General features: G+C 36.8%; 1 protein-coding gene across 3 annotated transcripts in view; it reads right to left on the bottom strand.

Annotated features, from left to right (window-relative positions):
• Nucleotides 1-4,850: 4,850 nt before the first annotated feature.
• Nucleotides 4,851-17,395, bottom strand: part of LOC141435210 (uncharacterized) — a 28,569-nt gene continuing 16,024 nt past the window's right edge. For all 3 annotated transcript variants that reach the window (XM_074097853.1, XM_074097870.1, XM_074097862.1), the window contains 4 exons: nucleotides 13,843-14,004; nucleotides 13,345-13,500; nucleotides 11,783-11,888; nucleotides 4,851-9,384 (listed from right to left, as the gene is read on the bottom strand). In XM_074097853.1, coding sequence (XP_073953954.1) covers nucleotides 9,286-9,384; nucleotides 11,783-11,888; nucleotides 13,345-13,500; nucleotides 13,843-14,004 — 523 coding nt within the window. In that variant the 3' untranslated portion in view covers nucleotides 4,851-9,285. The remainder of the gene's footprint in view (nucleotides 9,385-11,782; nucleotides 11,889-13,344; nucleotides 13,501-13,842; nucleotides 14,005-17,395) is intronic.

The following is a 17,395-nucleotide window of genomic DNA, read 5'->3' as shown; positions in this document are numbered from 1 at the left end:
TTTAAAGACACTAAGGGCCTGTTTCACCACTTGTCGACTAACTTTAAGTGACGGATATCAGTGATGCCGTCTCTGTCCGTTTTGTCCGAATAAATAAAGACGGCATTATATACTTTTATCTGACACTTAAAGTTAGTCGACAAGTGGTGAAACAGACCCTAAATAAATTAAAATGGATTAGAGATGGAATGCAAACTTCATTCGCAAATCGCAAAGAACGGTTATGTTTTTGGAGCGTATGTGTGTATTTTTTCAATTGATACCGATACCTATTAATGATTTTTTGTTCTTAATTCGCTTTATTTTCCTCAAAGTCCATGGCAAAATACTAATACTGATAAGTATACTCTCCTCTTCTTGTGTTAAACGTTAAAAACCACTGATCTATTTTATTTATTTTCTTAATTATGATGTAAAAGTTATGCCTATTTAAATTGAAATAGGTATAAATATAATATAAATTGTGTTAAAGTATTGATAAAATGTAAATTTTAAAAATAATTGTTAAAATGGTTTTGTTACTTATTTATAGAAATATCTCGTTGGTGTTTGCCACATTAAAGAAATAGCTCTGGACTAATTGTTTTATTTATGTCCTTGAACTTGAGCAGGGGGGAGGCACAGAGCGTAGCGATCTGGCGATGGACCTTTGTAAAATACCATTCTGAATCGATCATCTATATCTTTTTATTTATTCTAGCTCTTTTAGAGTAACAACCTCATACAAGCACGCATAGGATTATAATAGGACCAATTATTGACTGCGACTTCGTCCGCACGGAAAAAAAATCATGATCAATTCGTTTCTCGTTTCTTAATCAGCGAGAAATTCCATAAACCCTTTCTTACTGCACCTCTGTGATTCTAAAGCAAGATATCTGAAAAGTATCAAGTATCTACTCGTATCTATAATAGCTACAGCCAGTCAGATAAAATTTAATTCAGATAAACCATAGAGAAAACCATTTTGAAGCAATAAAATTTATTTTTATCCCGAGGAAATTTAATTTTTAAATTTCCAGAGATTAGGTAGTTTTTTTTACCGATACTTGCCAAGTTTGAAAATTTTAGCAATAGGTAGGTAACTAATAGTTACGGATCGTTTGTTACCCTGAATTGAAAATATAAATCCCGTTTTGTCCCGTCCCATATGAATTTATGGAAACCCGTCCTTATTCCTAGTCTACGTTATAAAAGCTGTGCAAAATTTAAATTAAGTACAAAGAGTTTGGGTTTGGCGTTGATGATTCAGGCAGTTAGTGAAGCAGTCAGCCAATCAGTCAAGACTTTTTCAGGGTTCCGTAGTCAATTAGGAACCCTTATAGTTTCGCCATGTCCGGCCATCTGTCTGTCTGTCAGTCCGCGGCTAAGCTCAGAGACCGTTAGTACTAGAAAGCTGTAATTTGGCATGAAAATAACCCCTTGTTCCCGTACATAACTAACTTCCATTACCAGCACTGGGAGAGGACAAATAATTCCCAACTACTCCAAAACCGGTTTTGTAAAAGGATTTTTTTCCTTGCACAAAACCAACCTCATGGGCCGGTAATGTAAGATTAACAATAATTCATAGTACAATACCCGGTTTTGGAGTAGGATTCTTTGATGCCTAGTACAGAACTAAGTATGCTTTTTTACTGAGGCTCGTGTTTAATTCGATTAATTATATTTATTATTAATATTATTATTTTATGTTGACATACTGTTTCTTGAGATTAGTAATTGGATAGTGCAAGGATTTTAAATAAAAATAAAATAAATAAATATCATGGGACACTTGACACCAATTGACCTAGTCCCAAACTAAGCAAAGCTTGTACTATGGATACTAGGCAACGGATAAACATACTTATATAGATAAATACATACTTAAATACATATTAAACATACAAGACCCGAGAACAAACATTCGTGTTATTCACACAAATATCTGCCCCGGCCGGGATTCGAACCCAGGACCTCAAGCTTCGTAGTCAGGTTCTCTAACCACTTAGCCATCCGGTCGACAAAATCGGTCGTTTTAATTTAAATAATGTATAAGAATTAATGTAATTACTTTAGATCCTACATATAGTCGTTAAGATAAATTGTATGTCGTATTGACATGTTACACAGATAAACTAAGTATAAGTCATAACACCTGTGTAATATATTACCTGTAACACACAATAAATACTTTGACTTTGAAGCTTATTTTCACAATCATGTTTTGTCTCAATTTTAATCGACACAGAATCATAGGTGGTTTAGGTTATGGTACTCGTAAGTATGTATCGGCCCGTAGGGCCAAAAGTACACAAAAGTAGAAGCTCCGCCGACACTGTGTCTGTGTCGATTAAAATTGGGACAAAACGCGATTGTAAAAATACAAGGTTCTGTACAAGGCATTAAGGAATCCTACACTCCTACACCCCGTGGCCGTGACGTTGGTTTTGTACAAGGAAAAAAAATCCTACTCCAAAACCCGGTTTTTGAGTAGGAATTATTTGTCCTCTCCCAGTGCTGGTAATGGAAGTTGGTTATGTACGGGGAACAAGGGACTATAACATATCAGTCACGCCGACAAAGTGGTAAAATAAAAAAAAACTAAAGAAAATATTTTAAGGGTGCCTCCCATAGACGTGAAGTGGGTTTACCCTATAATGTGGGGTATCGTTGGATAGGTCTTTTAAAACCATTGGGGTTGGTTAGACGATTTTTCGAATCAATGATCTGTTTGAGAAATATTCAAGTTTAAAGTGCAAATTTTCATTAAAATCGAGCGTCCCCCCCCCCTCTAAAATCTAAAATCTTAAGTGGAAAATTTTGAAAAAAGTCAGCATGGTAATAAGTATATCAAATTTACAAGGAAAATTATAACGGCTAAGATTCATTGAGAATTATTAGTAGCTTATGAGTAAATAAACAGAAACTACTGAAAATTGATCGATCTGGTCATTGGCTAGACATAAATACGCACAGTAGTCGAGCAACATAAATACCAGTAAACTAAAACAAAATTATGCGAACGGCGATCGTTCTACGCAGAGCGCGTGCTACGCGGCGGCGCCGCTACAGCGTAGCACCGCGTGTAGCGCCGCGTCCTAGGTGAGCGAAAAAGCAAAACACTCGACAGCTATTGAAGTGTCCTATAGGTATGCCGTGGTTTTTTTTTATTCGATTGGATGGCAAACGAGCAAGTGGGTCTCCTGATGGTAAGAGATCACCACCACCCATATACACCTGCAACACCAGGGGTATTGCAGATGCGTTGCCAACCTAGAGGCCTAAGATGGGATACCTCATGTGCCAGTAATTTCACCGGCTGTCTTACTCTCCACGCTGAAACACAACAGTGCAAGCACTGCTGCTTCACGGCAGGATTAGCGAGCAAGATGGTGGTAGCAATCAGGGCGGATCTTGCACAAGGTCCTACCACCTTCACCTCACCTCACCTTACTACCTTCTTATTACAATGACATTAATATCTAATTTTGATAAAATCACGCGTCTTCGTGGAAGGCACTAGGTATAATACAGGCGCGGGGCGCGGGCGAAGCGAAGCGAGACAGCGAGAGCGATCAGTTGGTTGGATATTTTCGCGCGAATGCGACGCGGCACGTAGTAATCTGCAGGGCTACTACGAAACTCGAAGTTCGTGTTGTGCGGTCCCTCTCGCTCTCGTATTAACTAGTATAAGTGTCAGAGGGACAGCACGACACGAACTTCGAGTTTCGAGTTTCGTAATAACCCTGCTGTGACGCGGCGTCGGTTGTCCGAGTGTAGTTTCGCGCGCACGTACGAGTAGGATAAAAGTAAGCGTCCACTGATCCGCTTCGTACGCTTCGTATATCGGATTTGTTGCTTTGTGTAGAAATGTGCGATCCGTGCAGTGACTCTATACAAAAAATATTACAATCCGTTTGATGCGATACGTTCTAAGCGTACGATGTGGATCAGTGGATGCTTACCTTAAGGCGGCTGCGTCGCGCCGCTTCGCATTGCATTCGCGTGTTACCGCATCGGATCCCTTCGCAATGAAGGCTACCGTTTTCGCGCTCACCAGTTGGCGCAACTGTAGACAAAGTTCCTGCTGTACCCTTAGTGTAAGTTTTCGGTTACAAAATACGTCTCGATCGCGTTCGTGTTAAAGTCTCAATTTGTGTTCGTGTTTGCATACAAATTGAGATTTTAACGCGAACGCGATCGAGACGTATTTTGTAACCGAAAACTTACACTAAGGGCACTGAAGTATAGTGATTAGTTTGTTACTACGGGCGTGAAAACAAAAGTTACATTTAAATCATATTTAATACCTTAAAACCGTACTATAAAATATCGAGCATGCCACAGAGTTGCGTAGTCCCGTTTTGTTCGGAACGGAAAAAAGGGCGGGCAAAGGTTTCCGAAAGACAAAACTGTCTCAAAATACAGACATTCATTGCCCCGTAACGCATATTTGCCATAATTAATTTCAAGTAAGTTTCAGGTATTGCAAAATATTCACAAAATGATTCTAATTTTAAATAAACGCGCTCACCTAATAACAGTACATTTGACATTTCGGAGACCTCTCGCTACACTAGCGCCTCTAGCGGCTAATTCATACGCGATAGCCCTCCTTCTGTTCGCTTTGAATCGCCTACGTAGGTAGGACGTAGCCTAGCAGGCGCGCATTTGGCCGCTGCAATGGCACGATACTTTATAGCTCAGTAGGTAAGCAACGAATTATGTATTTTATTTAGCCAGATCATTCACCTTGAATGTACTGGAGAAGCATAAGTGTTAACAATATATTTCATTAAATATTAAATGAGGGTTTGTCGAGACGGAGAATCACTAAGGTAAATAAATGAATAAATGACACGAAATTTAAATGATTATTTTTATTATAATATATTACTCATAGAAACAACAAAGAATTTATCTATACATATATAAGGAATGTACACCGATAGATACATTAAATTACTAGGCACGTCTATGCCATAGACGTTACATTTTATGGCACGGTGAGACACTCGATTGTTTCAGTCAATCAAAATTGACAGATAGATAATTTATAAATTACTCGAAAAATAATGAGCTACGGGCTGCGAGTCTTAGTATATAGGGGCATAGAATATATATACATACATATTCTACAGATCTTTAAAAACGAACTGGTGGTAATCACAATAGCTTTGTCGAGAATCTATCTTCGCCGTTTTATCATAATCCTTGTTTCGTTTTACCTTCCTAATAAAATTGGTCAGACGTTGACATGTTATTCTTCTTTCACTCTCCCACACGCACACGCCGGCTGTGGACCCGCAGCGAATCCGAGCTATTTTATACTTTCTTGCTAACTAAGTAAATTAAATAACGCTTGCATTTATAATGTACCTACATAAAAATTCTGAATATTAATCAACAGTTTACGTTAATATACATAATTTTGTAAATATAATAAGAAGTTACACAATTTATTATTTTTACTTGCGAAGACATGGATTTAAATCAGACAAAATAATGACTTAAGTAGTCCCACAATAAGTGCATAAGTAATAAATATTTAGGTACCTAGTTACGCCGTTACACCGTGATTGAGTAAGTAGGTATACAGTGACAAAAAGTGTCGCCTGAGTTTGCTAACGAGCGACGCTCGAGACTTGCCTTATATTTTAAATCTATGGGATACCCTTTTCGTTTTATGTGGATAGATATGGAATTTTGACAAAAAATAGTTGTATTAAATGACACCAATCCCGTAAGCCATTGCGACAGTTCTATTGGTTTAAATTGTACGAATAACAGGTACCTAATTGTACATTTCGAATATTCTCTTTTAATTAGATATTATAATGTTTTGTTTTTCTTGAAATAATTATTAATATTAATAATTTGTATATGATTAGACATCGAATCTCATCAAAATTAAAACCTTAGAATTAAAATAATTTTGACTAAAAAAACATTAAATAAATCATTGCCTCAGCTTCACCGTGGTCTCTCTTCGTCGCATGTGCTCTAGTAATACTCGTTCCTATTTGATAGGAATCCAATAAAATATGTAGAAGTCGAGTAAAAAATTGAGCTGCTCGGTTTTGTCAATAAATTTATGATTACTCTCACTTATTTATATATAACTAAGACTCATGCCTTGGAAGTGAAGTAGGAAGATTGTGCCGACGGATATGCAACAATATAAAATTGAAAAAATAATCTTAACTTTAGGTTATGAGCAAAAATTTGACTAAATAAATATGTAGGTGTGTATAATACATGTTAAACAGTTGTCATTAAATAATTAATTCGTATCAATCAACCCGTACGTAGATTTTTAATAAACATGGTAGCTACTTTGCTATTTATTGAAACAAATTGCAGGACCGATGTGCCGGTTTTGGGGCTGGCTGGACCCAGTGGCGTAGCTACCGGAGGACTAGACGGTTCAAAGCCCCGGGGCCCCCAAGCTCAGGGGGCCCCTCGGACTCTTGACACACAAACTATAAATGACAAATCTGCTAAAGTACTACAGTATAACTAATAGTTACGTCGAATTCGGAACACAACGAATACGGAATAAACGATTTTAAATAGTTTAGTTGGGCCCTACTTAGTTTATTTTTTTGTTTTCCCAGGGCCTTTGGTTACCTATAGCTACCGCCACTGACTGGACCAATAAGTTTAAAGTATGAGCCATGCAGTAGAAACCAATTGGTATTTTTTCCTGCACAGCACGTTCCAGTTTTTATTTTAACGGCAGCTTTAAGTATGTATTTAGAAGTACACAACTGTGATGTGGCGTGGCGTGACGCATTTTGTCCTGGCCATTTGGTGTGAGTGCGCACGCTGTGATGCTAGAAATACTTAGTGTGTGCTGTGTAAGTGACCCGTCAGAACCCATACTCCCGCTCTGAGGCGAGCGGGATCAAATAGGTGGCGCCACGATAGATCGCGCAGCGACACAATAGTACATTACTTTAACATTTTACATTACAATAGTACGTTAGGCTCGTCCGTCTATCTGCTTGGCCGGCAACCCCACGTTCCGGCCGAGGCTTGTATAGTGCTTTTCTCAAACATGACATGAAATAAAATAAAAAAACGAAAAATCAAGCACGGCGGAACGCTAGTCTGGTCGCCCTGGTGCGTGCGCGCGTGTCGCGCTGGCTGCTAGCGGGCGGCTGCGGGCGGTGGTGCTGAGTGTGGCCGTGCGCCGTGTCGCAGAGCGCGCGTTGAAACAAAAGACGGTCGCATTGCCGGCCAGCGGCCTGCAAAGTTGTATGAAATCTGCAGCGCGATACTTCTCGGCCTATTATTTGTAACACAACGTCAATATTTCATGTCATGTTTGAGAAAAACAATATGGTACCTATACATATACCACACCACACTAAATGTATGTAGCCGATGTATAGGTACCTCGACGCAAAATGAAATAGCACTACGCGAAGAATTATCAAACTTGTCTTAACCTAAATTATATATTGTGACACAAAATGTTTGACAGCGATGTGTGCGGGCATCACTTAAACTTTGGGATATTCTGCATAAGCCTTGGTTAAATAATGAATAACAATTATTAACTAAGATAGTTATGTCTCACCAGCTACGAGAACTGCAGACTTTAAACATTATGTTTATATTTTGTGTATATTTTTAAATAAATATTAAATATAATGAAGACCATAAACTGACACATTAACCCTGTGTACCTACGTTAAGGTTTTATAAAACTGTAAGTAGGTACTTACCTGTATTTTTATTTTGACCTGTAACTTTAAATTATGATACATTAGCTACAGTATAAGTATATAATTTTAAAAGTTAGGGTTATTAAAAGTACCAAATTTTTTCTAAAGAAAACAGTAACTACTTAGTCATATTGATGGCACCCGGTGCTTTAGGCCGATCAGAAATAAATGTATAGCCCAATAGGTACCAAATACTTAAGAATGTTATGATTCTGATTATGAACATAAACACGTATCGTCGCGGCAAATGCCTGGGCAGTTAATTCTTGTAAAATTACTCGACATCCCTTAGGGCACGGAATGGTTCACTTGTTTAATGCTAAACCACACGACTTCGTAACCATACGATACGACACATATCAGATAATTTGTGACATATATCAGATAATTAGTGTAAAAATCATAAACATAATATATGTTTATGATTTTAATTCTTTTTCACCATAATATTTTTTAATATGAAATGTAACATCCTAATCTGCTCTATCATCGACTCAAGTTGCCAAGCAATAGTCAAGAACAGATCGTTTTGAATTTTAGCGTTGAGTCTTTGGGTGTTTTTTTCTTCTTTAACTATAGATTCTTCATTTTTTGATTTTAGTGTATATTCGATCGTGTTGTCCACATTAACACACAACAGCCAATAATGGACTTCAGTTCAGGTAGAAACTGCAGCAAACGCGTAGGTGGGTAATGCAGTGGGCTCTTTCAAAGAGCGGTCGGCGGCGAGCGTTTTTTGTATAGCATTTTTTTGGGATTGGCACATGGTATTTATGCCGCAATCTGGAAACAACGTCTAAATAAATGCAATGACGTGCCGAGCAAACCCTGTGCCAATTTTATTGTGGATCCTAGACCAAGTCTATTTTTATTTTATAACCTAAAAATAATAAATATAAAAAAATAAAGCTTTGCTTCTGTGCATATAAACACCTGCTTTGCGACGTATTGAACAACATTGATTTCATGTAAATAGGTTTACTACCGCTACTTGGCTTAGGTTTAGGTATGCTAACAACCTATTTTAAATAAACAATAATTTAAGTAAAATATGATTATCCTATCACCGGAATAAAATCCAGAACTATTAATTAATTGATTTACTTGGTAAACTGCACCAACGAGTATACTAACTTTTTGCAATGTTTGTAGATATGTGATTATGTAACTCCTTTATTATTAAATAGACACAAAACATTGAACGCATGTTATCTTAATGATTTTTCATGGATTGTATAAAGAATCGAATGGAAGTCGAATGAGATATTAATCCGTTTACGTTTTGAACTGAAAGATAAAGAGATCTTGAATTTTAAATCATAGAGCTTTTGAAAAACAAAATTAAATGTCGAATCAACAAGGAAAGTAGGAACTTAGGAAAGAATGAAGGTGTTTTTTCATAAGTTTGGTAAATAGTAGACGGCAGTAAGTAGGTAATTACTACAGTTTTAGAGCACAGCCTATTAAATACTTGACGAAAAGGAAAATGGAAACGTAAGTGTAAGGTAAACTTAATTAATCACTTAAATCAAAATAAGTGTTGTTTGCCAGGGCAGGAAGGTTTCGGTTACTCCTTGGGTTGCGGCTTCACCACTTCGCATTTTCCGGGAGTCGCCGGAGTAGGGTCGTCAGAGAACAGCGGATTTTTGACCTCCATGTCACCAGTCTGCATTCAAATAAGTATACTTAAGGTTAAGTTGTTCGTTTTTCTTTAATCAAAGGCAGTGTTGCCAACCCCATCATAGAGACTGTAGATATGCTTGAAAGAAACTGAAGAAAACTGTAAATATCTAATAAAAAACAGTAAATCTACATCCTTTCTCTTTTTTTATCTTGTAGTAAATTTTTAATGATAGAAATGTGATAGTAATAAATAAAATAGGTAATGTAATCTCATAAAAGTACTTACTTATATCAAATTAAATGTCAAGTCTCAAAGATATATTTAATCTACGTCAAGCAAAATTGGCGTTATCTAAAAACTAGTTTTGCTATGCTAATCTAGCACTTCAGACAATGTGACTAGTGATTTTTGGGGAAGCTTTCCTTGAAAATAGCCCATTATTACTATGACAAAAAAGGAACCCTATATGCAATTTGAGAATTATCCCCGGTCCGATAGTAGTACATTTTACTGGAGCTGACTTAGTTACGGTCTACGTAGCAAATAAAACAGATGACGCTAGCATCTTAAGGTACTCTCATTGTTAGCAGGGTGCGGGTGACAGCGCTTTCAATATCACGAGACTAAAGAGTCAAAGTGTCGAAACTTGAGTCGAAATCTAATAATTAAAAATCTATATCATAATTAATGTCATCATTTTTACGCTAATTTTATGAGAATATTAGTGAAATTCTAGGTTGGAGTATTATTCGCCACTTAAGTAAGGCCTTAATAAGTACCGACTTAACTCAAGATCCATTTGGTCCCATCACTAAACGTTACATTACATTCATATTACGTTTCTTCACTTAATTGTGCTTTGAATTTAATTAACTGATTATACGTAGAAATCTGATAACTTAGGTTTATTTCATATTTATAACATAGTTTTTTATGTTCAAATATTTTACACCATTCATATTCAGGATACAACTGAAATATACTTCCATTCCATATATTCAGCCCGCAGCAACTTTTTTTGAGTAAAACGAAACGTGAATCAAGTGTCACCCGCACCATACTAGAATGAAAGCACAGTAAATAAAAATTGTATAACAAAAAATTTAACCGACTACAAAAAATCTGAAAATAATTTTCTACCAGTCTGAGTCGGTCGGTGCCTCAGCTCAGCACGAGCCAGCAGGAGTGGACCTAAAGTTATCTACCTCACCTACGCACTTTATATTGGGCATCAATCACTCACTCCTGCTGGCTCGTGCTGAGGCACCGAACGACTTCAAACTTGTAGAAAATTATTTTCATGGTTTTTTGCAGTCGGTTCAATTTTTTGGTATAATTTTTTTTCACGTTATTTAGTGTTAATAATCTAAGATAAAATAGTTCTATATCAACTGCTCGTCACCTTTTACGAAAGTCTACTTTTTCCGATGCAGAGAGTTCATTATTAAGGAGTCCTGGTGCTTCACCACCCGTTTGACCATATCCATTACGAGGAGCATAAATTGCTTAGCAATTGTGTCACAGTAATTAAAATTCAACCCGTGAAAATATTTGTTATTGAGTAGTAACTCCGATGGTGAACTGTGGTCTTCATCATCAGTTCCACTTCACCAAATGATGATTTTCAATAGCAAATGCACGAGTTACTACTAAATATATCCAATTTACTATAGGTGTCCCTACACAACATTTGAAGAGTTTCCTCGATTTCCTTAAGATCCAATCATCAGATCCTGATTGGATGCTTATGGGACCTGATTGAAGACATTCCTAGACGAATGCAAGATTTTTTTAAATCGGTTTATAAAGGACGGAGTTCTGAGATAAAAAACATTAAAAAAAAATACAACCGAATTAAGATTGTACTGTAGATTTCAAGGCCTAAACTAAAAAACTGAGAGAATTTCCAAAAATTATAGATCTACAGTTAAAACTGTAGGGTTGGCTACACTGATCAAAGGTCCCAAAATAATTTCTTTTTAGTCCCCATCTTGCGACTACGAGTAATAAAAAAACAATGAAATCTGTTTGTACAGGAGGCGACGTTATAAACCACAGCCAAATTTTGAATACTGCATCCGTTTCCCAATTTTCTTTCAGTTAGGTATCATCATCAGCCGAAAGACGTCCACTGCTGAATATAGGAATTCCCCTTAGCATGCCACAGTGAACGACAACTCGCCTCTTGCATCCACCGGTTGCCCGCAACTTTCACGATGTCCATCTAGTGGGAGGCTGGCTAACTTCGTCCTCCAGTTCGTGGTCGCCACTCGAGGACTTTTTTCGAGTTACTAAGCCTCCTATGTTTTTCTGAGCGTTCTACTACAATTCCCCTGAGCCCACAAGGATGGATTCTATTCACGTTGAAAACCTTTGATATAGATAGATATATCGATATATCATTTTGAAATTAGTATGTACATATTTGAGATAGTATTACCGTAGCAAAGCCGGGGCATTCGTAGACGGTGTAGTCGCCCTCCTCGTTCTCCTCTTCGGACTCGGGGTCCGACACTGAGCCGAGGCGCTGCTCCAACTCCATCCTACTGCAAACAACAAACATTACATGAAACGCGAAATACATTTGATAATTTAATACTTTCACTGCCGGTATTTTATTTTTGAACATCCTGTCACTTCGCAGTGTCTCGAAAGCATAATTATATTTTCACCTCAGCACCTCAAACAGGCAGGTTTTGCTATGAGAAATCAGTGAGCAAAATCGCATTTTGCTCACTCCGTGAGACAAAATAACTTTTTAATTATTTTTTTTAAATGCTGAGTACAGTGTTGGGTCTACTCACTGAATTCCAAATATTTGAACTTTACTTTGATCTGTCATTTCACTTCAACTCGAAAAAAGCAAGAGAGGATCAAATTTGTCGATTACAGACTTAAATTAAATTTTTGGTATTAAAAACATATCGAAATATTTCCAAAATGTAAATTTTCCCGATCTTTTAATAAAGTATGCAACCTCGTTGCACGAAAGCCGCTTCTTTTCTTTTTTTTTATAAAAGAATTCCGTATACTGCCTCTACAGTTGGAATAAATATTTGTTAAATCGAATGAATTTTTAACAAATCAATTTATGTTTATGTAATAGAAATCTTAATAAAATTCATATTTAAAGGTTTAATTGTTCAACCTTTTCAATTACCCCGAGATGAGGCTTTTTGCAGTTAGTATTAAAAAATAAGTGTGACATTAGTACAAGATGTTCTCAAATTACAATGCATGTTGCATGCTATGAGTACCTATGAGATTCGTATTGTAGCTACTGGACTCTTTTTTATGGTTTTAAATGTGATTATTATATTTGATAATAATCGGATTCTATTTAAAAAAAAATGTGTTTGTTTTGTAAACAGGTAGGTATATTGTGGTTTTATTCTTATGTTACATTTAAATTATGTTCTCGCTGCTGAGGTGAAAAATTGTATGTGTCACACGAGACCAAAGTTTTTTTGCATCTCGTGTATTTGAATCCCTTGCTGATTCACTAGACGCTCGTGATTCAATTATAGAATCCTTCGCTTACTCGGGATTCAAAATCAACACTCGCATCAAAAAACAACTTTGCTCTCTTGTTGCACAAATAACTATTTTAATATTCATATATTTGACAAGGAATTGCAGTTCAGGTACCCGACAGTCACCTACCCAATGCGGTCAGTGTCCTGGTTGATGCCTGTAGCAAAAAATCTCGACGACGTCTTTACGTTCGCACGTTCTTTAGTTTTAGTTTATTAAGTTTTAGCCTATTTAATTGTATTTTATATTTTTTTATCGTCAATTAAATAGTATCAATTCATCAAATTTGTTTCACTAATATAACGAAATAAATGTATTCCAGTATTTTTAAAGATAATTATCATAATTGTACATCTAAATAGATGTTACAATTTAAATTCCTTTTCGTCGTCATATCTCATATCGATCTGAATTTAATAGTGGCACTGGCTGTCAGACACAAGTGTATCTGCAGCGTAAACTATGTACCTTTCCATAGCTATGATCTGTTGCTTCTGGTGCTGGTAATGATACATGTGGGCAGACTGAGCCAGCTTTCTGTCGCCGGAGGAGTCCACAGTGGGCCCGGTCACGCCGTAAGCTGGATAGTCGACGTCTGCAGCAGCCTTTGCTTTCTTGGCTAATCTGTTGATATAATAACGTTGTAGTAGGTTGTTCTCTGTGACGATCTCGTTTCGAGATTTTTTTTATGGTTCCATACCTTAACGGACAAAAATGAAAAACTTTAAAAATGTCATTGTTGTCAGGCTGCCCTTCTGTATGCATTTCTAAGTGTCTGTCTGTCAAGGCTATTTTCTCAGTAAAGTAACCGATTTACATAGTTGCCTTCAATTGTGAAAACACCTAGGTATAGGTAAAACATTAACGTCTAAAACGCTTTTTTGTTGACAGTACTTTATTATTTTGCAATCGGGTTTCATCGGTCCTTTAGCAGCAGGGAAAAACGACAGATAACGTGATACTCACGTGTACCAGGCAAAAGTAAAGCCGAAGACGCTAAGACTGACGGCGGCGGCGATGGCTCCGCCCACGGCAGCCAGGAACAATGGATCCACGGGGTCACTCGCTTCCAGCACGTGGATATGCTCCCGACCCTTGTCCGCTGTCAAAGCATCTTCGCCGGTGTTGCTGAAATGTTCAAACTCTATTAAAATATTCACTAATATGCGTTACTAACTAGTACCTGTTCCTACTTAATAAGAAGGCTAAGCTAACAGCACATTTTATTATGGATGGAGTTCAAAAAGTTGACACTGGGATAGTTAAAACATTGATGAACATTTTTCGTTGTTGAATTCATTAATCAGACACCATTCATACCAGTACATACATCGTGTCACAACGACTTTTCCAGTCAAGTCAAGACATGGTCCACATTTTTCAACTCCACTCTTATACTTAGCAGCGGGGGTCGATTTTACAGTTTCAAGTGAAAGAATATTGAATTCTCACATAGACTCATAATTACTCAAGCCGCAAGTACGCAACGAGGACTTAATGTTCAACAAAACAAAGGACATGACGGCACATGTGAATAATTTTGGTCATAAATTTGTCAGCTTTTACCGAGTTGTTACTTCTAGAATACAAGCGTAAATTTTGAATGTAGGTACTTTTTCTATCAATCAAAAGTCTAAATCAACCCCCACATGGCTTAGCTAGCATTCGCTTTTCGACAAAGATTATTATACTTAATTTGAGAGAATTGAAGCGAGAGATGTGAGTTCAGCCTGTAGAGCATCTCACCTAATGCTCAGTCCACCTTAAGCGACTGACTAATTATCGTTATTAAAAGTTATCGTTATAGCTAAAATACGATGACTGTTGATGACGCAAAATTGTAAGTAAAAAACATCACACCAAACTGAAACACTTAGCATAAAGCAATTCTATTCTGTAGCCTCTCATTCTTGAAAGTTACAAAAATACAGCAAGTTTTATGTTTTATCTGTCTGGATAAGGCAAATGTCAAACAGACAAAAATTGGTTATTTTTATTTGAAACCTAACAAGCGAAGAATAATGGGGTTGCGGTTAGTCGTACCTCTGGGCCGAATCTATTAAACTGTATACGAGGCTCCGTGCGATGTACCTGAGCGTCGCTAAGAAAATCATTTAAATTGATCGATTTTTGTTTTGCACATCGCTGTTAAATGTGTATAATAGGTACCTGTATATACCTACTACAGAGTAGAATGCGCAGCCTTGGTGACTTTCACCGCGTAAGGTGGACGGAACGTTTTACTTTTGAGTGGGAATATATTTACTTGTCTGTAGGTTTTCCATAAAAATCGTGCCAGCTACGTTTAAAAAGTGTTAAGCTACAGGCAAAAGTGTCCGCGGCAAATTTTGTATAGCTATGCAGTTCTAATATGCGCGTGTGCGTAGTGTTTTCAGTACCCTTAGTGTAAGTTTTCGGTTACAAAATAGGTAGGTACGTCTCGATCGCGTTCGCGTTAAAATCTCAATTTGTATGGAAACACGAACAGCGCCTCTAGCGGAACGTTTGCGATGTTCGTGTTTCCATACAAATTGAGATTTTAACGCGAACGCGATCGAAACGTATTTTGTAACCGAAATCTTACACTAAGGGTACAGAAGCTGCAGGTCCAAGTCTGCTTTTACAAGTTGTACTTTTATTATTTAGAAAGCTACTACCTACTCGCTAGACAAGACACTAGTTTAGGAAGTTTCTACGATAAAATCTATGTATGATACGTGATAAGCGTTAATGACAGTGTTAAATGAAATGAAATGGCTATGATAAATCATTTATAAGTAAACTTTAGCAACTGAATTTTACTGGCACTAATATTTATTTCTGTTTTCGAATTAAGAGAGTAAAAACTATAATTTTAACGTCCCGTCATCATTTTAAACACATAAGTAGTAGATATTTTTGGAAATAAAAAACTGCAAAGACAAAAATAACCCTAAACTAAGAAAAAACTAATTACTTATTCCGTATCCAATTGATAAGATACTCGGACTCGACGGTAGACGTTAGTTTTAGTTAACAGCAGCACTCACTGCCCCAAATAAATCTTTTAATAAGCTTAGCTTTTAGCTATGAGGCGCTCAGAATTTGAACTCTGTTCGTGCTGTCCCACTCACGCTAATAGTATTTAAAGGGACGAATAATACGAATTTAAAAATTTCATTTCAGAATTTCAAATTTAAAGCGGAAATTTTCATTAAAATCGAGCGTCCCCCCCCTCTAAAATCTAAACCGGTGGGTGGAAAAATTTGAAAAAAAAACAGTATGGTATTAATAGAATAGAATAGAATAGAATAGAATAGGATAGGATAGGATAGGATAGGATAGGATAGGATAGGATAGGATAGGATAGGATAGGATAGGATAGGGTAGGATAGGGTAGGATAGGATAGGATAGAATAGAATAGAATAGAATAGAATAGAATAGAATAGAATAGAAAAAGGACAAATATAACGTTTAAGTTTTCTTGAGAATTATTAGTAGTTTAAGAGTAAATAGCAGCCTAAGGTATAAAATATACCTAAACTTGGAATATTCTGTACAAAATACGAAATCCTTAGAAAAATATTACTTAATTTTTTCGTAATGGCTACGGAACCCTATTTTGGGCGTATCCGACACGCTCTTGGTTGTTTTTTTTATAAAATGGCGTCGGCAACTAATAGAAGGTTGGCACTGAGTAATGAAAACTCTTTGAGTAAAGAGACAACTATCGTCTCAACCAGGCCAAGTGCTAAAAGCCTCCTGGGACAACAATGCAAAGCTCTGCGGGGCTACTACGAAACTCGAAGTTCGTGTCGTGCGGTCCCTCTGACACTTATACTATTTAATAGGAGAGCGAGAGCGACGGTACGATACGAACTTCGAGTTTCGAGTTTCGTAGTAACCTTGCTGGTCTGGTTCCATTGTTTCCGTTTTACTTAACACGTTCACTGCGGGACAAATTATAAAGAACTTACGGCTGGTGGGGTGGAAGGCTTACTTAAGTATTGATTTTCTTTTCATTTTCTTCATTTCACCAAAAATGTAGTATGTTTAATGTTCACTGAGCTTTGCCGCGGTTTTGATCTAAGTAGCATTCGATTGCGGAATAAAATCTTAAAATATTTTGCAGGTTTTTTTTTATCTCTCTTAGGGGTTGTGATTCTGATGGAATGTGGATGGAAGGTGGATGGATGGATTTATGAATAAAAGGCACGATGTTAACTATTTTCAATGATAATGTCAATCGAATACCTATATTTTATTACGTTCATTAGAATACAACCAGTGTCCCATTTTTCCGCGGCAATTTAATTTAAAACATTCAGCTTTTTATTTCAGTTTCAATTTGATTATTGAAATTAAAAGCATCCTAGTTATAGGATTTTTGATTGAATTACACGTCCCTCAAATACACCAGGACGGCTTTGCTGGCACAAGGTTATGCACGCATTTGTCGAAACTCACCATTATAGTAAGTATTTTGCATAAATTTGTTTGTTTTCCTTGACTTAGCGAGTGTAGGGTGGATGTGGGCTG

Source organism: Choristoneura fumiferana, chromosome Z, assembly GCF_025370935.1.
Source record: "Choristoneura fumiferana chromosome Z, NRCan_CFum_1, whole genome shotgun sequence".
Classification (NCBI taxonomy): Eukaryota; Metazoa; Arthropoda; class Insecta; order Lepidoptera; family Tortricidae; genus Choristoneura; species Choristoneura fumiferana.
This window is presented reverse-complemented; position numbering and strand designations above follow the sequence as displayed.